Raw genomic sequence first — 26,002 nt, forward strand, 5'->3', positions numbered from 1 at the left:
TCTGTTTCTCGATTTTGGTTGGTATTAGTTAGCATAGGACACATGTTACCTCTGTTTCTCTTTTTCTTTAGAATATTTTATTCTTTTTGTAAACTTCTTATCTGTAATTTCACTTCCCTGTAAGACTAAGTTTCAGCCTCTTGTTGGACATTTATGTTTATTTATGTCCTAGTGTCTCTGGTTTTAAGATTCTTTGTGTCTATGTTGGATTGAAATATTATATACATATATATTTAATATACATCTACATAAAATTTCTGAAATGCATTCTTTATTGAGAATTGAATGTCTTTATGTAAGCTGCATTTTTAGTTTGTCAAATAAATGTTGTTATTTATATGACTAATATGTTTGACGACTCAGTTGAGAGTGCATCTTTTATATGTTCTTTTTATGAATCTTCAGCATTTTGGGCCTCTGGAATATAGCTCTATAAATAATACGTTTAGAGCAGGAGAAGACAGTCAGAGTTCTAGCAGCTAAAACTAGCATCGCTTATTCAGAATCCTCCCTTTTTTGACAGCAAAATTTTGTACTTTTAAGCCAATTATTTTGTTTATTAAAAATCATTCTTTGCTCTTTCTAGCTAAACATTACCAAAGCATAATTGTTTTGAGTCAAAGAAGAGTTAAAATTAATGGAATGATAATACTTCTCTCAGAAATTTATGCAATAAATCTGCATAATTCATGCTTTGGTATGTATTAGAAAGTCTTGTTTCAAGGGAATTTCAAGCTAACTGAGCCTTTTCATATCATTAATTATATATATATTTACATATATTGCATAGATAGAGATATGATCACAGAAATGTATTAAACAATACTAACAATGCCTAGCCCAATGCCGTTGAGATAGCCAATGTTCAATAACTGCTGTTTGAATAAATAAATGCATGAGTGAAGCTCTACAAGGTCACTCTTGTTTAAAAATTTAGTGCTTTCAAAGAAAAAAGTCACTACATTAAAATGTTTTGAATGTTTTAACATTATCAGTTTAAGAGCTAATAATCCAACTGGCATACTCCCATAACTTTAGGCAGAGTTACTATTGAATTAAGTAAAACTGGAGCCTTTACTTCTGAGTATATTGAGTCACAAAAAGAATTAGGACATGGAATTGCCTTAACTCTTCTTTTCCCTTAATGTTATTTTCCTATTTTTACAAATAAAAAATGAGGATAAATAATTGTCTTTCAGTGTCATCATAAATATCTCAACATAGTTATTCAATGTCATAGTAATTCTGCCCAATGCATCCCACTGCAGTTTCTACATGATCCTTGACAACATGTCAAATCCATTAACTCAGTGAATAACAATTCACAAAAAACATAGAAACTAGTTTGTTCAGCATCATGAATATCTTTTTCTTTTCCTATGTTGAAAGAATCCTTACCTCTGTGTATGTGTTTGCTCTCTTTGTATACAGATTTTTTATTTTAGATTCAGGAGGGTACATGTGCGTGTTTGTTACATGGATATATTGCATAATGGTGGGATCTGGGCTTCTAGTGTATTTATTGCTTTCTTGGTACAGACTTCTCCTCGCTCTGATGGTGTCAGCTACCCTTTACAGTATCACAGCACTGCACATATTTTTCCATAGATGTTCTGATCACATTTATGAACATCTGTGAAGAGACTCCTCTTTCTGAGTGCACTTTGTAAAGTGATTGATATATTATTGCTAGTGTCAAAGGGATGACCAACCAAAATGACAACAACAAAAAAAATCATAGGGTTATGTGGAAGAATTTGGAATCTCAATTTTGAAAGCAGATTAAAAATTATAAAATTTTCACACTACTAAAAAAAGTGACTACTGTATTTGCCCATGTATTTACTCCTTGACATTTTATTGGATATCTACTGTGTGCCTGGAAGCTAATCATTGGGATTTGAGGATGCATGTGATAGATACGGTTCAGTTAAAGGAGAGGATCATATTAGCAAATGATGACTATGAAATGTGATAGGTAGATAATACAGACATGTGCTAATATCACAGGAACAGAAAAAGCAAGAATAGTGCACCCTGTATAGAAGTCAGGAAAGGTTTCAAAAAGAAAGTAATTTTTGAGCTAAGTCTTTAAGAGGGTATAATGAATGTGGAAAAGCCTTTACATAAAGCTCACACCTTAGAGATGTCAAGTTGCATATTGTAATTTTTAAGAGAAAATTAATAAAAATAAATAGAGAAACCTCAGGGCAAAAGGAAAAAAATTCAAGGTTTGAATTTTAATATATCTAAACCCAGACAAACACAATGGTCACCCACAAATTGTTATGCTCATCACTTAAAAGAAAAAATGAACTGATTATTCTTTCAAAGCTTGAATCCACTGACATTTTTGCTCAGATGAACAGCCTGTTTTTGGTATTGTTTATGTCTGTTTGACAAAGATGTAAATAACATTAATATATTGTAAATTTTTCTAGTTTTATTAAAAATGAGATTAGTAAAAATGCTATATTACTGGCATTGAACATGAACTTCTGTTTTTTCCACTCTAGTGAGACAGTTACCATCTACTATTCTGCCAGTCTTTCCCCATATGTTTTTCTATTAGATATACTTCCAAGAGTCACAATAATAGTGAGTCACCATAAAAAAAAAGTTTTTTTAAAGCCTGTCCTTTTTCCTTACTCATTGCACTAGAATGACTTTGCAATTTTATTGGGAAATTTACAATGTCTTTCCCTATAATGATATAAGAATGAAAAGTTGAATAGGCAGGATACGAACTGCTTCCTGTGCAGGAGAAATCTCCTTAGAAGATGTGCATATCAACAATAGATTTTTGTGATATAGTTGGTTAATGTATAAGCTGACATCAAACTGATGTGAGCTATGCAAACACCATAATATTGTTTTGCTGTTGTACTGCATTTTCTTTTTTAGATTTCAAAGTTAGAGCATTTAGACTATTTGTCTTTCCTTTAATGCTTCATGAGATAAAAGACCTGAGTTTAAGTGTGATTTCATGATTTTCCCAAGATTACAACATACCTAGTAAAGGAGAGAGTTAGGACTAATCTCCCATTCCTGACTACTGGTTAATTGACCTGTGAACAAAATAGCATTTGTCTCTTGCAGACTGGTCTATATTTAAATTTAATTTTCAGCAACCAATTTTACGAATTATTGGTGTGAATTTATGCATGGTCACCCGACCAGAGTTGTTTATAACATTTTATTTAATTTGATTTCTGCCTGAGCATTACGATGATCCAGCTTTCTACCTAACCCTATACTCTATAGACACCAACAATTAGAAAGTCAGATTTTAAATCCAAACTAAACTAGTTGCAAAATATGAAACAGTAAATGGTAGAAGCAAAAGCTTGGGATATTTTAAGGAATATTTTATGTAAGTTACAGCAACCGGGGGCAGTAAAATTGATGCATTGATGCTAACATACCAAACTAGTGTGGCAATTACAGTTCTATTTGGAAATAGCACATAAATGCTGAAGTAGAAACTTACGACTTTAAACAAAATTTATGTACATTTGTACTGTTTATTTTGTGTCATCTCCTACAAGAAAACATATTTACAGATGATAGGCATAGATTGTTTTTACTCAAGTAGATACACATTAACTATAAAGTGTTTGTTCCAGAAAATAACTTTTAAAATATGTGTCAAAATTACATTTATTTACAATTTTTCTATTCCAAATATTTTGCATTTTTCTCAACACAGAGACTTATGTCACTAACTCTACTCTTTCAGATGGGTGGCAGGTATCTGCAACTCAAATTTCCATGGGTACCAGACAAGTTTTGTTGCTTTTTTTTTTTTTAATGTCATTTTGCTCTTAAATATTAGCAAGTGATAGTGATGGTGGCCAACTAAAAGGTACATGCCCAACTAAAAGCCAGACTCTGCCATGTTAGAATATGAACACAGTGTTACCATGTCTTCAGAGTTTTTAAAAGCAGAAAGAATTTTTTATTTTTGTAGATGTTACCTAATTCAAAACTTTAAAATCACTGTGTGGGCCAAATAAAGCACATCCCCAGGCCTCAGTGGGCATGTAGGCCTCTAGGCGGAGACATGATTCTATAGAAATGATCATGGTGCCCCTCATAGGGACCTTGGTTCTGATCAGGTGCACATTCTCCTTTGCTACTTCACTGTCTGTTTAATTGGTACTTCCTATTTCTCAGTGTGTGCATAAGAAAGCCATAGAATATTCCCACTATATGCCTAATAGATGGAAAGACTTGTCACAGATGTAAAGAGCTGTCATTAGTGCCCATGCATTTTTTTTATATCTGCAGTTGTCAATGATTGTGATTGCTCTCTCCAGCATAATGCTGTTGGTAGCCTCAAATAAAACTTGATTATGCAAGGCATCTTGTTATATGGAATTCTGATTCTTTGAACTTGAAGGAATGAATATGGATAATTTATTTTCTATGCTCCTTCTCAAGAAACTAAAGCACTTTGTTCATTGTTCTATCCTCAGTTTTGAGAACATTCCTCACAAGTAGGTGTTTGAATAGAATTAATGTATCAATGAAAGTTTGCTATCTTATTCATGTATGCATTTCTCTTATTCATCATGTGAAATTTTCCTTAGCACAAACTGTGTGTTAAACATGTTATCAAATATCATTTGAAATATGTGGATTATTAACTATGCCTAGGAAGCATTCTACTTGGAAAAAAAATTACAGTGGTCTTCAATTTAATGAGATACAATCTACATTTAAAGTCCATATTTTGTCTTTGGTTTTTTGTAGGACTTCTAGGAAGGCCTCAACTTTTTTTTCTTAATTCTCCTTCCTTAAAGCATAAGATCACATTTTACTATAACATCTCTAACTACTTGACTAACTGCTCCTTGGTTGATGAGATTTTAAACCCTGTATACCAAATACCCTTGAGGGAAAAAGTCTCATACATCTACTGGCATTAATTTTATACTAATTATTAGTTTAAGATACTGGTATTTGATAGTATAAAGTTTTTTAACTTACTGCAAAAAACGTTTTACTATACTATTTTAATTAATAATGATAATATACCCTTGCTCACTTGACTATTCTATACTAAGACAAATTTTTAAAAGTCAAATCTCCAAAATATTATTTATTATTCATTTGGATATCAAGATAAAAATGAAGTCCCACCTTCAGGCACATTCAAAAACATGTTATTGTAAAGAGTCATCTGTCTGTATCCTTATTTTTGGATGTTAAGATTTTTTAGCAGTATGCTAACTGCTTTATCATATCAATCAATCAATCAATCATATACTTGTGTCAGAATCATATTCTGTAGTAAAAGCAGGACTGCATCACCAAAATTAGTAGGAGCTCCAAGTTTGCAATTCATTTAGGTTCAACTGTTCTAACTTAACCAAAATTAAGAGTAGTTCCACATGTGAAGATAGGGAGACATAAACCAGCATAATAATTTACATTGGTTACATTTAATGGTTATATTCTTCAACTGAACTCTGGATATGTCATCGTACTGGATGGCCAATTTGAAGACTAGTATGTCTTTTTGTAACATAAAAATGTGGCTTGTAAACAACAACAAAAAATACATATATATTTTTTCAGGCTCATCTTTCTCATACTGGGTAATACATCATTAACATTTTTGCTTGCTAAGGGTAGCAGGCAGAACAGTGGTCTCCAGATACAACTATGTCCCAATCTCCAGAATTTGTGAATACATTAAATTACATGGCAGAGGAGAATTAAGTTGCAGATGGAATTAAGGCTGCTAATTAGATGATTTTATGACAATGAGATAATATTTGCTTATCTGGGTTGGTCCAATGTAATCATAAGGGTCCTTAAAAGTGGAAGACAATATCAGATAGATGGCAGTGTGAGAAGTTCTCAGTCTGATAGAGGCAAGGGCTGTTAGCCCAGGAAAGTGGGCAGCCTCTAGAAGCTACAAAAGGCAAGGGAATGGATCGCCCCCTCCAGCCTGCAGAACAGAATGCACACTATCTGATACCTGCCAACACCCAGGAAGACTCATTCAGGGCTTCTGACCTATAGAAGTATAAGATCCTAAGATTATGCCGTTTTAAGCCACTAAACTTGTGGTAATCTGTTACAGCAGCCAAGAAAACTAATATACTAAAGAATCTCATTTTTTTTTCAGAAATTGTCACTGAAATTTTACAAATAAAAAAGTTAAAATTTTTACTTTTCTTAAGGCATCGTCTGTCTGTCTGTTTGCTTTCAGGAGGCAATTCATAGCAGCCAGGTTGGCACTTCAAGAAGCAGCCAGGAAACGGCAAGAAATGAACAAGAAGGATCCAAAGTACAGAAAATTGATGTTCATGGAACAGAAATGGTAACTATTTAGAAAGGCAGTACTTTCAAACAGTTTCCAGGACTGTATGGAAATTATGACTTTGTTGTATGCGTTTGCATTTATTGTCACTCATGTATCTAGTATCAATACCTATCAGTGTTTCTTTCTCCACTTTCAAGTTGGAATTCTTTTAAAAGTAAAATAGGGCCAGGCGCGGTGGCTTACACCTGTAATCCCAACACTTTGGGAGGCCGAGGCAGGCAGATCATGAGGTCAGGTGTTCGAGAGCAGTGTGGCCAACATAGTGAAACCCTGTCTCTACTAAAAATACAAAAAAACTTAGCCAGGTGTGCTGGTATGTGCCTGTAATCCCAGCTACTCGGGAGGCTGAGGCAGGAGAATCACGTTAACCCGGGAGGCGGGGGTTGCAGTGAGCCGAGTTCGCGCCATTGCACTCCAACCCCGGGTGACACTGCGAGACTCCCTCTCAATAAATAAATAAATAAATGTAAAATAGGCACCCTATAAAAGTATGATTGCTCTTCGGACATCAATTCAAATATATTCTTTTATGAGTGAATCTATGTATTAAAATAAATGATAGCAGCTTAATTAGCATCTCTCAATGTACACTAAAGTCTTGGGTGAACATCACTGCAAAATGAAGAGTATTATTTGTAGTACTAAAATAATTGACTTCTTAAAAACAATTTATTTTCAAATTATCTTTAGATACAGGTCTCTGATCTTGAAAAGCACACCGAGGAAATAAACCAAGCATCTCAGTTTCATCAATATGTTCAAGAAACAGGTAAGAGTCTGGTATTATTGGTTCCAATACTCCTTTCTCCTATTGATGTGTTTGATTTTGAATGGATGACTTCCAAAGCACAATCCTCCCCTCTTAGTAACTTTAGTAACTATGACTCATGGTTCCAGGGACAGCTGAGTAGTATTTCTACAAATAATTGGATTTTACCTGTGGTCATAGGTGCAATAAGTTTCTAAAATAGTTTATTGGACATCAGTCCTATGATATATCCATTCTAAACCCTAAAGCTAACCACCTCTGAATTCCTTTTTGCCTCAGGGACCTACAGTAAAACTTGATGTTTATCAAGCTCCCTGAGAATAGAGTTGTTATCTAGACTGAATTAATTTTAATAACAGATTTAAGTACTATTAAGTCCAGCTCTCCAACCTGTAGATATGAGATTAGACTACAGCCAAATTTCTGCAACTTTGCACAAGACTGGACATAGTTTGTCTTGTCTATAAAAATGGAATGGGTTTTGCTACTCTGAAGAGCTAAAAAAAAAACATTTAAGCCAACTGTGACCAAAACTTTACTGGATTACATGACTATATCTTTATTTTGGTTTTGTTGCTTAAGGAAGTAGGTCTTCTGAAATTCCTTTTCTTGTTTTATACATTTTATTATTTTTTCCTGAGCATAAAAGTAGAACATACTTGTAGAAAATTTGGAAAATCCAGAGATAACCAACATTTTTCTTCCTGTATTGTCTTACTATAGTAAGACAATATTCCTAAATTACATATTTTACATACATAAATTACATACACAAATTTACATACATAAATTACATACATAGGAATATTACTATATTCCTAAATTACATAATGAAATAATGCCATATGTATGCTTGTACCTTGAATCTTTTTACTTAATGTACACTGTGAGAAGTTTCCCATAGCATTATAATTTTATCTTTTTTAATTTCTGTAGAGACAGGGTCTGGCTATGTTTCCCAGGCTGGTCTCAGACCCTTGGGCTCAAGTAATCTTCGCACCTCAGTCTCCCAAAGTATTGGGATTACAGGCATAAGCCACCATGCCCAGCCATAATTTCTTCTTAAACATAATTTTTAGTAATTACATAGTATCCCTGGTGTGTTTTTCTGTTTGTAGTCATTGATACACCTGAGGATGAAGAGATTCCAAAGGTTTCGACTAAGTTGTTAAAAGAGCAGTTTGAAAAGTCTGCCCAGGAAAAGATCCTTTATTCTGACAAAGAGATGACAACCCCAGCCAAGCAGATTAAGGTAAAGTCATTTCTTTACACAGAAACATATTAAGTGTAAGACCAAGCTTAAATGTATAGCATTTTCAAATTATTGAATATTTGAGGTGGCTTTTCAACAAAAAAAATTCTGAACTGGCATTTACTCAGTTCTATAAGGAGAATATTGACCTGCATGCAAAAGGAGGTAGAGTAAAAACTTTTCTCACTAGCGGAAAATCAGGGAAGAACAAGTTATATATGTTCTAAAGTCTAATAATTAACATTAAAGTAATTAAATCAATTTTAAATGCCAGATGCTTACTCTGTTCTGTTTTAAATTCCAAGGAAAATGAAACAACCCTTAAAAGTACTTTAAGACTTTTACTGTTTCCCTCTAGATTACTCTGCATACCACATTAAGTAAAGGGGGAAAAAAAAATCACGATTATGTGTAAATTTTAAAATATTGAGTCCTTGTTGCATTGAATAGCAAATATAACTTTACAAGTAAAAATGGATTATAGGAGAGAGAGTGACAAATATTGACTATTATTCCTAAGTTGGTCTTTAAATGAGTATATCACATATTGTTCCCAATGGAGATATCATAGGAGGGTCCAGGTTACAGACCAATTAAGGGCAGTGCCTAGGAAGCCTCTGCCACTACACTCACCTTTATAAGATTTGATTTTCTCTCCCCTGAAGATTGAAAGTGAATATGAAGAGACTTTAAAGCCATCGTCAGTTGTGAGTACCTCTTCCACTTCTTGCATTTCAACCAGCCAGAGGAAGGAAACATCAACTACAAGATATAGTGATCACAGTGTCACTTCCTCAACTCTGGCACAAATTAATGCTACTTCTTCAGGAATGACAGAAGAATTTCCTCCTCCCCCACCTGACGTACTTCAAACTTCAGTAGATGTGACAGCATTTTCCCAGTCCCCTGAACTGCCCAGTCCTCCTAGAAGACTACCAGTCCCCAAAGATGTATATTCCAAGCAAAGAAATTTGTATGAATTAAACCGTTTATATAAACACATCCATCCTGAGTTAAGAAAAAACTTAGAAAAAGATTATATCAGTGAGGTTTCTGAGATTGTTTCTAGTCAAATGAACTCAGGGAGTTCAGCCTCAGCAGATGTGCAACAAGCCCGGTATATTTTTGAAAACACAAATGACAGTTCTCAAAAAGATCTGAACTCAGAAAGAGAATACTTGGAATGGGATGAAATTCTGAAGGGAGAGGTGCAGTCCATTAGATGGATCTTTGAGAATCAACCATTGGATTCCATTAATAATGGCTCTCCTGATGAAGGTGACATTTCCAGGGGCATTGCTGATCAAGAAATCATTGCTGGTGGCGATGTTAAATATACCACATGGATGTTTGAAACCCAACCCATCGACACACTCGGGGCTCATTCTTCTGACACTGTAGAAAATGCAGAGAAAATTCCTGAGCTAGCCAGAGGAGATGTCTGCACAGCTCGGTGGATGTTTGAAACAAGGCCATTGGACTCAATGAATAAAATGCATCAAAGTCAAGAAGAATCAGTGGTAACTATCAGTAAGGACATAACTGGGGGGGATGTCAAGACTGTGAGATACATGTTTGAAACTCAACATCTAGATCAACTTGGACAGCTTCATTCAGTGGATGAGGTTCACTTACTGCAGCTTAGGTCTGAGCTCAAAGAAATTAAAGGAAATGTTAAGAGAAGTATAAAATGTTTCGAAACTCAACCATTATATGTTATTAGAGATGGTTCGGGCCAAATGCTGGAAATTAAAACTGTTCACAGGGAAGATGTTGAAAAGGGAGATGTAAGAACAGCACGGTGGATGTTTGAAACACAGCCGTTGGACACAATTAACAAAGATATCACAGAAATTAAAGTTGTCCGAGGAATATCCATGGAAGAAAATGTCAAAGGTGGGGTGAGTAAGGCAAAGTGGTTATTTGAAACCCAACCTTTGGAGAAAATCAAAGAGTCAGAAGAGGTCATCATTGAAAAGGAAAAAATAATAGGTACAGATGTCTCCAGAAAGTGTTGGATGTTTGAAACACAGCCATTAGACATTCTAAAAGAAGTTCCTGATGCAGATCCTCTACAACGTGAGGAGATAATAGGGGGTGATGTACAAACTACTAAGCATCTATTTGAAACACTTCCAATTGAGGCATTAAAAGACAGTCCTGATATAGGAAAGCTTCAAAAAATCACTGCCTCTGAAGAAGAAAAAGGGGATGTTACGCATCAAAAATGGATTTTTGAAACCCAACCTCTGGAAGACATTAGAAAAGATAAAAAGGAGTACACACGAACAGTGAAACTTGAAGAAGTTGACAGAGGAGATGTGAAGAATTACGCACATATCTTTGAATCAAACAATTTAATTAAATTTGATGCATCACATAAAATAGAGGTGGAAGGAGTCATAAGAGGTGCTGTAGAGTTAAATAAATCTCTCTTCGAGACAACACCACTGTATGCCATTCAAGATCCCCTTGGAAAATACCATCAAGTAAAGACAGTCCAGCAAGAAGAAATCTTAAGAGGCGATGTAAGAAGCTGTAGGTGGCTTTTTGAAACAAGGCCCATTGACCAGTTTGATGAAAGCATTCATAAATTTCAAATAATTAGAGGAATATCGGCTCAAGAAATACAGACTGGAAATGTGAAATCTGCCAAGTGGTTGTTTGAAACCCAACCTCTTGATTCAATTAAATATTTTAGTGATATGGAAGAAACAAAAAGTAAAACTGAGCAAACTAGAGATATTGTTAAAGGGGATGTCAAAACCTGTAAATGGCTTTTTGAGACCCAGCCGATGGAGTCTCTTTATGAAAAAGTTTCGTTAGTGACCAGCAGTGAAGAAATTCATAAGGGAGATGTCAAAACCTGTACTTGGCTCTTTGAAACTCAGCCACTTGATACCATAAAAGATGACTCTGAAACAACAGTCAAATTGCAAACTGTAAAACAGGAGGAGATCCAAGGTGGGGATGTTCGTACAGCATGTTTTCTTTTTGAGACAGAAAATTTGGACAGCATACAAGGAGAAGAAGTAAAGGAAATCAAGCCTGTTGAAATGGATATACAAGCTGGAGATGTTTCCAGCATGAGGTATAAATTTGAAAATCAGTCCTTAGATTCTATAAGTTCCAGTTCACAGGAAGTTTTGAAAAAGATCAAAACCTTAAAAACTGAAGATATTCAGAAAGGCAATGTTTTAAACTGTAGGTGGCTTTTTGAAAACCAACCAATTGATAAGATAAAAGAAAGCCAAGAAGGTGATGAACGTGTTAAGACAGTGACAGACATACAAGGTGGGGATGTAAGAAAGGGGTGCTTTATTTTTGAGACTTTTTCTTTAGATGAAATTAAAGAAGACTCTGACTATATCAGCACCAAGAAAACAATTACTGAAGAAGTAATACAGGGTGATGTAAAAAGCTACAGAATGCTCTTTGAAACCCAGCCACTCTATGCTATTCAAGACCGAGAAGGGTCCTATCATGAAGTGACCACAGTTAAAAAAGAAGAGGTAATTCATGGAGATGTGAGAGGAACAAGGTGGCTTTTTGAAACAAAGCCATTAGACTCTATTAATAAATCAGAAACTGTGTATGTTATTAAATCTGTCACACAAGAAGACATTCAGAAGGGAGATGTTACTTCTGTCAGATACAGATTTGAAACTCAGCCACTGGATCAGATATCTAAAGAATCACATAATATTATGCCCAGTATTGACCATATACAAGGTGGCAATGTAAAGACAAGTAAACAATTCTTTGAGTCTGAAAATTTTGATAAGAATAACTATATACGAACAGTAAGTGTCAATGAAATACAAAAGGGCAATGTTAAAACATCTACTTGGCTATTTGAAACCCACACTATGGATGAACTGAGAGGAGAAGGGTTAGAATATGAAAATATCAAGACAGTCACTCAGGAAGATGTGCAGAAAGGTGATGTTAAGCAGGCTGTGTGGCTTTTTGAAAATCAAACTTTCGATTCTATTATGGAAGCACATAAAGGTATCACAAAAATGACCAGGGAAGAAATCCCTCCTTCTGATGTCAAAACAACTACGTGGCTCTTTGAAACAACACCACTTCATGAATTTAATGAAACTAGAGTAGAAAAGATAGAAATTATTGGCAAGAGCATTAAAGAAACCTTAGAAGATCTCTACTCTCAAAAAGTTATCCAGGCTCCTGGAATCATCATTGAAGCTGATGAAGTTGGGGATGTTCGAATGGCAAAATACAAGCTAATGAACCAAGCATCTCCTGAGATACAGAAAGAAGAAATTATCAGGGCTGATCTCAGAAATATAATGGTGAACCTACTTTCCAAAAGGGACTGTACTAAAAAAGAGATTTTGGTTAGTGAAGAAGAGAAGGGAAATGTTAATTTTACCAAAACTCAATTATTAAACAGATCAACTGAATTTCATGCTGAAAAAGAAGAGATAGTGAAAGGTGATGTACAACAAGCAATAAAAAACCTGTTCTCCGAGGAAAGATCTGTGAAGAAAGGCATCTTAATTCAGGAAGATGAAAGAGGAGATATTAACATGACTATCTATTGTCTTCTTCATGAAAATGATGGTGACACAATTGAGCGTGAAGAAGTAATAGGGGGTGATGTCAGACGTACCATTCATAATTTATTGTCTTCCACATCAAACAATAAAATATCTGAAAGGGCTAAAATTGATGCCTCTGAGAGAGGCAATGTTCAGTTTTTCACAACGTGCATAGAAGCTGGAGCTTTGGATTATCTGAAACAACTCCACACAGAGTCAAATGAAACACTGACAGCTAAGAAACAAGAAGGAGAGAAAGAAATCATTGGTGGTGATGTTGAAGGTACAAAACTGTTACTGAAGAAAAGGCAGTCTCTGGTAGAGCATACTGTTAGTGAAACTGACATCATCCCTGGAGATGTGCATAACACAGTTAAGGTTTTTATGACTGAGCCTCAGAGTACATTTGGTAAGATACCCAAAGAAGAGATTATAAAAGGTGATTTTACATCAACCCTAAATTCCCGCAGCCAGGCTGTAAATCAGAAAACAGTGACGAAAACAGAAGAAATTACAAAAGGTAACATGCTAGCCACACTCAAGTCACTTAAAGAATCAAGCCATCGATGGAAAGACTCCAAACAGCCTGATGCCATCCCTGGTGATATTGAGAAAGCTATTGAATGCCTTGAAAAAGCTACAAATACAAAGACAGAAATTCTGAAAAAGGAGCTTCTCAAAGATGACCTGGAAACATCACTAAGGTCTTTGAAAGAAGCACAAAGAAGTTTCAAAGAGGTACATAAAGAAGGTATAATCAAAAAAGATGCTCAAGCTGTGATGGCAGGATCCTCAGGAGAGCAGAAAACAGATATTCATCAGGTTGCTGTCCAGAGGAACAAAAATAGCCTTCTTCAGCCAAAGCCAGGACCATTTGAGCCAGCAGCCAAGTGGCAAGGGGGAGCAGATACTCTCAGTCAAACTATGGGGAAATCTTGTCATGGCAATTTAGTAGAAGAAAGAACTGAGGTTAATCTTCCAAAAGCCCCCAAAGGCACTGTAAAGATTGTCATAGATCGTGAACAAAACAATGATGCTCTGGAGAAAAGCCTTAGAAGACTATCTAATTCACACCATAAATCTATTAAAAATGTTTTGGAATCAGGAGACAAAATGGGTGTCTGGACTGATATCACAGGAGAACAGCATCTTAGAGATGAATATATGAGCAGACAATTAGCTTCAACTGTGTCAGTTAAGAATACTCTAACAACTAAAGAATCAGACAGGGCAGTGAGAGAGCTGAAGAAGGATGATGTCTTTAATTCCATCCAATCTGCTGATAAAACCATTGGAAAGCAACAGACATATGAACTGAGAAATGACCACCAGAAAACGGAGGGTTTTCATATAAAGAGTCCTAAAAAGACCAAAAATATTAAAATATTAACTGATACACAAAGTTCCAAGCCCAGTCCCACCCAGCATCCAGTCAGCATGCCAGTTGGAGGAACTTATGACCTTTCAGGGGACTTTCAGAAGCAAACTTTGTTAAAGCAAGAAACAAAATATTCTAATGAGGATATAAAGAAAAAGAATATAAACCTTCAACCAATGTGGCAGCCTTTGCCTGTAGAACAAGACACATCCAATGTAACAGAAGTGAAAGTCTCTGAAAAAAGTCACAATACATTTAAGGCAAGCAACAAAAAGCAGGAGACTGATGTTCACTTGAAAAGCCAGGACTTTCTAATGAAAACAAATACTTCCATGGACTTAAAAATGGCAATGGAAAGGTCCTTGAATCCAATCAACTTTAACCCTGAGAATAATGTAAAAGAAAGTGAGTGCCCCCTTCCACCTCCATCTCCACCTCCTCCACCACCTTCTAATGCATCATCTGAAATTGAATTTCCTCTTCCTCCTCCACCTCCTTTAATGATGTTTCCTGAAAAAAATGAGTTTCTTCCCTCACTGTCCACAGAGAAGATAAAGGCTGAATTTGAAAGTTTTCCAGGCCTCCCTCTTCCTCCACCTCCAGTAGATGAGAAATCTGAAAGAGAAAGTCCATCGATGTTTCTGCCGCCTCCTCCTCCTCCAACTCCATCTCAAAAACCAGCACATCTCCTTTCCTCCTCTGCTCCAGAAAAGCACAGTGGAGCCTTCATGCAACAATATTCCCAAAAAGAAGCCTCGAACTCTCAGAATTCTCAGGCTAAAATCATAACAGGAAAATCAGGTGTGTTGCCACCTCCCACATTGCCCAAACCCAAACTTCCCAAGCATATAAAAGATAATAAGAACAATTTTCCCCCCAAAGTTGAATTGGCAACCTCCCTGTCAGATATGGAATGTAAAATTACTACCTCAAAGGATCAGAAAAACGTACTGGTGACGACCAGCAGTGAACACACGGAGACAAAGCAGAACGTTATTAGTAAGAGTCTTGATGAAAGAAAACAATTATCTATTGACTCTGAGAACTGTCTCTCACACACAGTTCCAGGAACTTCAGCACCCAAGAAAAAACAGATTGCACCTCTTATAAAATCTCATTCATTTCCAGAGAGTTCAGGACAACAAAGTCCAAAACCTTATATGAGAAAATTTAAGACACCTTTAATGATTGCTGAAGAAAAATATAGACAACAAAAAGAAGAAATTGAAAAACAGAAACAGGAGAGTTCTTACTACAACATTGTTAAAACTCAAAGCCAAAATCAACACATAACAGAGGTGGAAAAGGAAATGCCATTACAAAAAACCAATGAGGAGGTTTCCCTATCTGGAATTGATTCAGAATGCACCGTGGTTCAACCCAGCCCAGGCTCTCAAAGTAATGCTCGGATACTAGGAGTGTGTTCTGATAACCAACTCTCCACAACATCGCCAGAAACAGTCGCTGCCATGAGGCTCCACCATGTTTTAGCAGCCTCAGAAGACAAAGATAAGATGAAAAAGGAAGTTTTACAAAGCTCAAGGGACATTATGCAATCCAAATCAGCTTATGAAATTAAACAAAGTCACCAAGAATGTAGTACCCAACAAACACAACAGAAGAAGTATTTGGAGCAGTTGCACTTGCCCCAAAGCAAACCAATTTCCCCAAATTTCAAAGTTAAAACCATCAAACTTCCAACTCTAGATCATACATTAAATGAAACAGACCACAGCTATGAAAGTCATAAACAGCAATCTGAGATTGATGTTCAAACCTTTACCAAACAACAATATCTGGAAACCAAGAAAACTGAAGCAAGCACTGAATGTAGTCCTAAGCAATCTCTGGCTGAAAGACATTATCAGTTACCTAAGAAGGAGAAAAGAGTCACAATACAATTGCCTACAGAATCCATACAGAAGAACCATGAAGATAAGCTCAAGGTAGTTCCTGGGAAGCAAAGAGAATTTAGGGGATCTGACAGAGGGAAACTTCCAGGAAGTGAAGAAAAAAATCAGGGACCATCAATGATTGGTCGAAAAGAAGAGAGATTAATAACTGAAAGAAAACAAGAACATCTGAAGAATAAATCAGCACCAAAGGTCGCCAAGCAAACGGTTATTGATGCACGTCTTGATTCACAGACTCAGAATTTTCAGCAAACACAAATACAGACCTCTGAAAGTAAAGCTGGACATAAAAAATTGCCCCAGCCATATAATAGTCTGCAGGAAGAAAAATGTCTCGAAGTCAAGGACATACAACAGAAACAAGTCCTCTCTAATACTGAAGATTCAAAGCAAGAGATTACACAGAACAAATCTTTCTTTTCCTCTGTGAAAGAATCCCAGCAGGATGATGGAAAAGGTGCCGTAAATATAGTGGAATTCTTGAGAAAACGTGAAGAACTACAACAGATTTTGTGGAGAGTAAAACAGTTTGAAGCAGAGCCAAATAAAAGTGGCCTTAAAACATTTCAGACACTGTTAAATACTATCCCAGGATGGCTGATAAGTGAAGAAAAGAGAGAATATGCAGTTCACATTGCCATGGAGAATAATTTAGAAAAAGTAAAAGAAGAAATAACACATATTAAAACTCAAGCAGAAGATATGCTTGTGTCCTATGAAAATATAATTCAGATAGCCATGATGTCCTCCAAAACAGGAAAACCGGGAAATAAACCCACTAGTCTTGATGAAACACCATCCAAAGTATCTAATGTTCATGTCAGCAATAATAAAAATAGTGAACAGAAAGAAAATAAAATTGCCAAAGAGAAAACAGTGCAGCACCAAGTAGCAGCTCATCATGAAGCAACTGTTCATAGTCACGTGAAAACCCATCAGGAAATTAAACTCGATGATAGCAACATTCCTCCTCCCTCTTTAAAAACACGCCCACCGTCACCAACTTTTATCACAATAGAATCTACTGCCCGACGAACAGAAAACCCTACTAAGGACGAGCTTTCTCAGTCCCCTAAAAAGGACAGTTATGTTGAATCCCCGCCAAGAAGGCCCATGTCGCAAACATCTGAAATTCACAGAGCAAACACTTCCCCTTCTCCACCCAGGAGTCGCTCTGAACAACTTGTCAGACTCAAAGACACCACCGCAAAGTTATCCAAAGGGGCCATCCCATGTCCAGCAGCAACCCCGGTTCCAATTGTAGAGAAGAGGTCTGAAATCATCATGTCTCCTGCAACACTTCGTCGTCAAATTAAGATAGAAACTCGTGGTAGGGACTCTCCACCTACAATCACAATACCGGTAAATATAAATCATGCTGCTAGTGGTTCCTTCAGAGAATCTGCGGACGCCCAAGAGGAAATCAGGAAAGTGGAGAAGAGAGCTACTTATGTTCATAAAGATGGACTAAATTCCACTGATCACATAATGCCCGACACTGAAAGTTATGATGCAGTTGAAATCATCCGTAAGATCGAAGTGCCTCCTCGCCTGTCAGAGCACACACAGAGATATGAAGCAGCCAACCGAACTGTTCAAATGGCTGAAAATTTCGTGAATGACCATGAAAATGAAATAAACAGATGGTTCAGGGAATTTGAGCATGGCCCAGTTTCTGAAGCAAAGTCAAATAGAAGAGTTTATGCAAATGGAGAAACAAACCATAATATACAACAAGAAAGTCATACTTTTTGTAAGGAGGAATTTGGATTAACATCTTCAGGAAACACGAGTTTTACAGACTCTTCTTGCAAACATCCTAGAGAGCTGCAAGAAAAGATTCCTGTTAAGCAGCCCAGGATCTATTCTAAAACAAGGTCTCTAAGTGAACATTTCTCAGGCATGGATGCATTTGAGAGTCAAATTGTTGAGTCGAAGATGAAAACCTCTTCATCACATAGCTCAGAAGCTGGCAAATCTGGCTGTGACTTCAAGCATGCCCCACCAACCTATGAGGATGTCATTGCTGGACATATTTTAGATATCTCTGATTCACCTAAAGAAGTAAGAAAAAATTTTCAAAAGACGTGGCAGGAGAGTGGAAGAGTTTTTAAAAGCCTGGGATATGCAACCTCAGATGCTTCTGCAACTGAGATGAGAACCACCTTCCAAGAGGAATCTGCATTTATAAGTGGTAAATGAGCTTGCAATGTGTTAAAGAAGATTAACCATTTAAAGGCATGTGTTCCATAGCCAAAATGATGTGCAGTTAAAAAGAGTGTGTGGAAACAACCAAACAATATAACCTAAAACTAACAGCTTCCCATGTATGCTTATATACTCTTTATATGCTTGCTTTTACAACGTTCTTTTCACAAAAGCATCTAGTATGATTTACTTGCACTGTGTGAGAATAACAAATACTATTATACAGATTACTGGGACATATTTGTCAAGGTAAATAAAGCTTTGGATAAAGCAACAGGTATAGCAATGATTTTATTTCATGCAATTATTCTAGACAATAATAAATAATATCCCTTGACCTAATATTGACATATTTTTAACTGCCAGATTTAAATGATATTTTCATTGAGTTCAATACAGACTGATAGAAGTCTGAGACACAATTTACATTCTTCATGTGTGCTTTAGTATTTTTAATGAACTGTATCTCTGACAAAAGTGTGGGTGTGGAATTAGACCTTTTATATATTCAACTATTGCTACTGAGTTGGATAGAGTTAGTTTTCTCTGATGCCACATTTTTTTATAACTGATTTTTTCACTTTTCTAAAAAATAAACTAAATCACTGCTCAATCAACCTCATTCACAAATGAGTGTAAACAATACATTTTAAAATTTTGATTTTATTTGGAAGGAGGGAGGTTTAAATCATATGAACTTAGTACATGATTTTTAACATCAAAGAACAGCTCATTTCCCTACTTCTTGCAATTAATGAGGCTTCATGATAAAATAATTTTATATAATTAATGTGCATCATTAGTTTAGTCCATTCTTTTAGACAGATTGAAAGAAATAGCAAGCTTAAAAATAAAAACTGCTGAAACTAATAATTATGCCTCCATCATATTTGCAACATATGTGTCTAGTTTATCAGGTAAATATGGTTCTTAATGTGCTTGCTTCTGGCATAATTAAGCAAAGCTGTCTAATTAATTTCAAATGCTCAGCTTCTGTTAAGATAGCTCAAAAACACATAGAACATACAAAGAAACTTGTGATAAACATAAAAATGTGTCCTCTACTAGAACCAAATAAGCAAAGGAGTTCACTCAGTGGCCCAGATTGACCATCTAGGCACTAAAGTAGATATAATTATTTGTATAATGGACCCTGAGCATATTTTCTCTTATAAATAACTAATACCAAAGCTTAGTCATTCTCACAGGGTGGCTGTGAGGACAAAAAGCAATTCTGAAGTGAAAGTTGTGTGTTAGTTTTAAACCACTATACAAACACTGGTTAGTAATAGAACCACTATTATTCATAGAGGCTAACATTTACATGAAAGCCACAGGAAGTGAGCATAGGTGCTTTAGAGGAGCAAGAAAAGATGTAGGAAAACTATATAAGCAGATGCAAGAATCCAAAAAGCTCCGCAATCTAAAGCCAGTTAGATTGAGGACAAATGACCCTGAGCATTTTAATGTATTCAGCAGTCTCATTGCATTACAGTTAAGAGTTGGTATCTTACAGTAAACTCTAAGTCATCAAGAAAATATTGAAGCAAATACAATGTCCTTGGCTTAAAAAACATATGTATGTATTTTAGAAAGATCTATCTAAAATGCTTTAAGAAGTAAAAACTTTTGACCAGCTTAGGTACAAGCCTTTATATATAGGGAAAACTCAGTTATCTAGAATGATAAGTTATCTCAGAGCTCCCCATTGCTGAGTATTTTATATATATATATGTATATATATATAAAATATATACTCACATATATGCACATATATATGTTTGTAATGTACTTATATGTCTAATGAACATATTTTACTCACGTATGTTTTTTAAATCATAAATGTCTACTCATACAATCTATAAATGGTAGAAGCACTAGAGTAATGTAGATCATCCTAGCAGACCCTTAGACCTGATGATAGGTTAGTCTCTGTCCAGAGACACATCATAAGGACAGTAGTCTTAGAGCTTTTCTACTTTAACCGCATGGCCAGTTAATATGTGTTTTTGTTTTGTTATGTTTTTACAATATGATTGAAGATAACACTACACAAGGCTTTGTAAATTTTTATTTTTAGAAGCTGCTGCTCCAAGACAAGGAAATATGTATACTTTGTCAAAAGACAGTTTATCCAATGGAGTGCCTAGTGGCAGACAAGCAGAATTTTCATAAGTCCTGCTTCCGATGCCACCATTGCAACAGTAAACTAAGGTAAAATGTTTAATTGTCTTTGCCACAAATATTCCAGGAGCTGTACTATATGTATAACCTCATATCTCTAGGAAAATGCACATTTTTCCAGATCTTGCTGCTGCATCAGTTAACACAACCACACAGGGAGATTTGCTCATGTTCTATTATGTATTTCTGTGACCTTTTTCCTTTAGGAATTTTACTTTTCTAATCAAATCCAAAAGCATCCCTTTTGTCCGAACACAAAAATCACACAGATAAGTAAAATTAAGAGTTACTCTGCAAATCAAGATTTTTAAGTTAGTATGTTAGTCTAAAGTCTAGACTCTAGATCAGGAGGTAGCAAACATTTTCTGTTAAGGGCTAGATCATAAGTAATTTTGGCTTTGCAGGCCATACTGCTTCTGTCACTACTCAATTTCTATTAGAGAGCAAGAGCAGCCACAGATAACTAAACAAATGGGTGTGGTTGTAAATAAATGGGCTTGGCTGTGTTCCAATAAAACTTCATGTACCAAAACAAGTGGTGGGTAGGTTAGAATTTACCTGTCTTTGAGCTAGACTAAGTTTTTAAAAATGAAACTGAAATTTAGAAAAATATCAGTGACAGGTAAGAGAAAAACTCTGTTTTTTCTCTAGAGCAAACAGAAACACCCTATCCACACAGCTAAAATGCATTCATTTTCCAAAACTCTTGAAGTAAATGCATTTAACTGAATGTGACATTTGGTGTGACTGTAGTCTGAGATGCTAAAATTGATTTTTTTTTTTTGGCTAAATCTAATGTGCATCTCTCAGACTATATTTTTTCTGACTTTAATTGACAATGTCGAACACCCTCATGGCAACATTTTTTTCCCTTGGTTTCCATAACAACAGAGTATAATGGCTTTCCCCCTACTCTTTGGGTGCTCCTTCTCAGGCACCTGTGTGGGGGACTCTCTGTCCATTACCAAGATGTAAGAGGTCCTCACAATTATGTTATAGGAATTTATTCTTCTCAACGTTTCTCTTCTTTCTAGTGAATCACATCCACTCCCATGATTTAAATAATCTATGTGGTAATGACTCTGAAGTCTGTACTGCTAGGCCAAATCTCCCTGTGCATCAGATGCTTGTATCTCAATGACTGATATACTTCTCCAATTAGATTTCTCATAAGTACAGCAAACTCAATATGCCCCATTTTCTTCTATCTAAATTCCTTCTTTAACTGTACAGTCTTTATGCTACTGTATCAGTAAATGACATTAACATTAACTCAGTGACCAAAGCATGGAGTTATCTTTGGCTCCTTCCTTTCCTTCATTCCCTACATTCAAGCCATCACCAAGTCCTTCAATTTCTGCCCCATAAATACCTTTTAACCTATATACTTTTCTCCATTCCCATAGCAAGTATCATCTATTAGCACCACTGATTTCATTATCAAAACATTTAAAAATTACATTTGCCCTCCCCATTTTATAAATTATTGTACCACATCTTCAGTTTCAGATCATATAGCCACTACATACCATGTTATCCCCCTCTTTGCCCTTATTTCATCTTAGTTTTCAGGTTGCAAGATATTAATGCCCACCACCAATGCTTACCTTGATGTTTCTGCAGTTGTTCTGATATTAAAGCTTGGTTTCTAGTAGACTCTTCAAAACTCTTCATGGAAACAGTATTCGCTGAATTCTTACATGCTGATAAAAATTTTTCTGTGACCTTTATAACAAAAAGTCAGTTTTGCTGAAATTAAAATGTTTGGCTTACACTTTCTTTCATTGTATTCTTTGATGCATTATTTTATTTTCTTCTGGCATAAAGTGTTGGAATAGCTTGATAACGATCTAATTTTATTTTCCTTATAAGATGTATATTTTTTCTTAAATATACCCACAGATTTTTTTCTTTTTATTATTTAAAATCTAGCAATTTTACTAGATTAGTTCTTGGCATTGGTCATTCTTCACTAGTGTCAGTTACCCAGTGTGCTCTTTCTATATGTTGTTGCATACTTTTTTGTATCAAGAAAGTTTGTTTTAATTATAACTATTTAATATTTAATCTGTTTTATTGTATAGTTTTTTCTTCAAGAATTCCTATTATCTATACCTTGAATGTTTTTTGCCTATTTTTATTATCTGTCTCTTTCTCTTAAATTCTTTTCATATTTATTTCTTTCTGATTATTGAAAAGGTTATGTTTTCATTCTTCTGTTTCTCTTAAGTCACTTTTTATTGTGTTTATTTGCTCTTGTATTTCTTTTAGTTTTGTTGCTGATATTTTTATCTTTTATTTCTATTTTTTCTGATTTCTGGCACCTCACTTATGAGATTTTAAATTCTGATTCATGATGTTCTTTCAGCTCTTTTATCATGTTCTTAATGTCTTTTAACTCATTTTGAAGTCATAGGTTAAATTTTTGATATATTTTTAGAGCATGTTTTTCTGGCATGTTTTCATTATCTACAGCGATATTATAATGCCCTTTGCACTTTTATTTTCTTTTAATAACTTCGTATATGATTTACCTTGGTATATTTCTGTTGCTCATTTTTATATAAAATTAGTTTTCCCAAACCTTAGAATGATAAAAATCAGGATAGTTTTTCTAACTTCACAGAGCTACCTCTTTTAGTTTTCATATACTGATCAGGAAAACAGGGCAGCTTGATTTCCAGAATTCCCTGGTTTGGCTCCTCTTCTCCATATTTTTCAGAACCTTCTCTTCCATTTCTGTAATCATTATCCTGCTCAATCTTGATTCCACTCTCCTATTTTTTCTCACTTTGGGATTCTGTTTAAAAGGGGAGCCCAGTTTTAGGAATTCAACCTCACTAGCCTCTTCAAGTCTTCCTTACCACAGGGACCTTGCACTCATTGTCTATTGGATAGGACAAATCTCCTCAAAGTTTCAGCTGCTGTTCTCTGATTGGCATGTGATACTTTCCAGGAAATATTAGTTGGTTATTTTGTGGTCTCATATTTTCAGGTCCATCAGACATCTTCCTTGCTCCCTCTGCTATCACCAATACAGATGAGACCATCGTGCTGGCCTTGTGTCTGTTGGTGGTTTCTCCTTAGTTCTTTGTATTTTGATGTTGAGGGGGCTACCTTGTCACTTCATTTTGTTGTAAATGTTACCCATGGGTTTTAAGTTTTGCTATCTTGTTGATGTATCTGTTTTTATGTGTAGATTCATAGATATTCAAAAACTATGCTCCTGCCTCTGACTAGAGTTCATTTTAATTTTAAATCACTCAATTTGTTAATCTCCTTAAAGAGGCCACATAAGCAATTGTTAGGCACACCTTCCAGCTCATTCAAAATCCAGTTAACAAAGAAGCTCATATTGTTGATTTGTATGTGTTTGCTACTCAGGATTTATTGGAAATTACAACCCCTCACATAAATCATTGAATTAGCACAAGTTCAGTCCTATCACTCTGCACCATCTATAACTATATGTGCATTACCCTATAATACCTATTATGCCAATACCTGACACACATCATAAAATTCTAAACACTGCAAGACATACATCATACGAGGTATTGGTGGTAATAATATTATCAAACAGAAATGTTCAACTAATAGGGCCATTCCCATTGCTAGTAACTTAAGTTTACTAGTCTGTAACTCATTGAAATAATTAATCCCCAATTCCCTATGAACCTACAGTAAATACAAACTGCTAAGTGTTCTTTTTCTTTTTGGCAGTTTGGGAAATTATGCATCACTTCATGGACAAATATACTGCAAACCTCACTTTAAACAACTTTTCAAATCCAAAGGAAATTATGATGAAGGTTTTGGACATAAGCAGCATAAAGATAGATGGAACTGCAAAAACCAAAGCAGATCAGTGGACTTTATTCCTAATGAAGAACCAAATATGTCTAAAAATACTGCAGAAAACACCCTTGTACCTGGAGATCATAATGAACATTTAGATGCTGGTAACAGTGAAGGGCAAAGGAATGATTTGAGAAAATTAGGGGAAAAGGGAAAATTAAAAGTCATTTGGCCTCCTTCCAAGGAGATCCCTAAGAAAACCTTACCCTTTGAGGAAGAGCTCAAAATGAGTAAACCTAAATGGCCACCTGAAATGACAACCCTGCCATCCCCTGAATTTAAAAGTGAATCTCTGCTAGAAGATGTTAGAACTCCAGAAAATAAAGGACAAGGACAAGATCACCTTCCTTTTTTGCAGCCTTATCTACAGTCCACCCATGTTTGTCAGAAAGAGGATGTTATAGGAATCAAAGAAATGAAAATGCATGAAGGAAGAAAAGATGAAAAGAAGGAAGGAGGGAAGAATGTGCAAGATAGGCTGAGTGAAGCTGAAGATACAAAGAGTAACAGGAAAAGTGCTATGGATCTTAATGACAACAATAATGTGGTTGTGCAGAGTGCTAGAAAGGAGAAAAATGAAAAAACTAACCAAACTAATGGTGCAGAAGTTTTACAGGTTACTAACACTGATGATGAGGAGATGCCAGAAAATCATAAAGAGAATTTGAATAAGAATAATAATAACAATTATGTAGCAGTCTCACATCTGAATAATTGCAGGCAGAAGACATCTATTTTAGAATTTCCTGATCTATTACCCTTGTCGAGTGAAGCAAATGACACTGCAAATGAATATGAAATTGAGAAGTTAGAAAATACATCTAGAATCTCCGAGTTACTTGGTATATTTGAATCTGAAAAGACTTATTCAAGGAATGTACTAGCAATGGCTCTGAAGAAACAGACTGACAGAGCAGCTGCTGGCAGTCCTGTGCAGCCTGCTCCAAAACCAAGCCTCAGCAGAGGCCTTATGGTAAAGGGGGGAAGTTCAATCATCTCTCCTGATACAAATCTCTTAAACATTAAAGGAAGCCATTCAAAGAGCAAAAATTTACACTTTTTCTTTTCTAACACTGTGAAAATCACTGCATTTTCCAAGAAAAATGAGAACATTTTCAATTGTGATTTAATAGATTCTGTAGATCAAATTAAAAATAAGCCATGCTTGGATTTAAGGGAATTTGGAAAGGATGTTAAACATTGGCGTGGTGAAACAATAGAAGCTGCCCGCAATAATGGAAACACAGGTTTTGGTGACCTGAGCCATGAATGTACAGCTAAGCCTTTGTTTCCCAGAGTGGAGGTGCAGTCAGAACAACTCATGGTGGAAGAGCAGATTAAAAGAAATAGGTGCTACAGTGACACTGAGTAAAATATCTCTGGCCACTGACAGTCCACACTTAGGCACTGAGAGATATTGATGTTCTGAAATAAGATTTTATGAATTTGGATACCCTTTTGAGGAACTTGATGTAAACATAATGTTCAGAAATCTCATGTCTATCTCAATGGGATATTTCTTGCATTACACCTTGTCA

General features: G+C 35.5%; 1 protein-coding gene across 2 annotated transcripts in view; it reads left to right on the forward strand.

Moving 5' to 3' along the window:
- XIRP2 (xin actin binding repeat containing 2) overlaps positions 1 to 24,340 on the forward strand; it is a 368,902-nt gene extending 344,562 nt beyond the window's left edge. For both annotated transcript variants that reach the window (XM_054477382.2, XM_054477383.2), the window contains 6 exons: positions 6,224 to 6,334; positions 7,028 to 7,106; positions 8,225 to 8,358; positions 9,024 to 18,408; positions 20,503 to 20,636; positions 24,330 to 24,340. In XM_054477382.2, the coding sequence (XP_054333357.1) occupies positions 6,224 to 6,334; positions 7,028 to 7,106; positions 8,225 to 8,358; positions 9,024 to 18,408; positions 20,503 to 20,597 (9,804 nt within the window). In that variant the 3' untranslated portion in view covers positions 20,598 to 20,636; positions 24,330 to 24,340. The remainder of the gene's footprint in view (positions 1 to 6,223; positions 6,335 to 7,027; positions 7,107 to 8,224; positions 8,359 to 9,023; positions 18,409 to 20,502; positions 20,637 to 24,329) is intronic.
- The last annotated feature ends 1,662 nt before the right edge of the window (positions 24,341 to 26,002 follow it).

This window comes from Pongo pygmaeus, chromosome 11 (assembly GCF_028885625.2).
Source record: "Pongo pygmaeus isolate AG05252 chromosome 11, NHGRI_mPonPyg2-v2.0_pri, whole genome shotgun sequence".
In the NCBI taxonomy this organism is placed as follows: domain Eukaryota; kingdom Metazoa; phylum Chordata; class Mammalia; order Primates; family Hominidae; genus Pongo; species Pongo pygmaeus.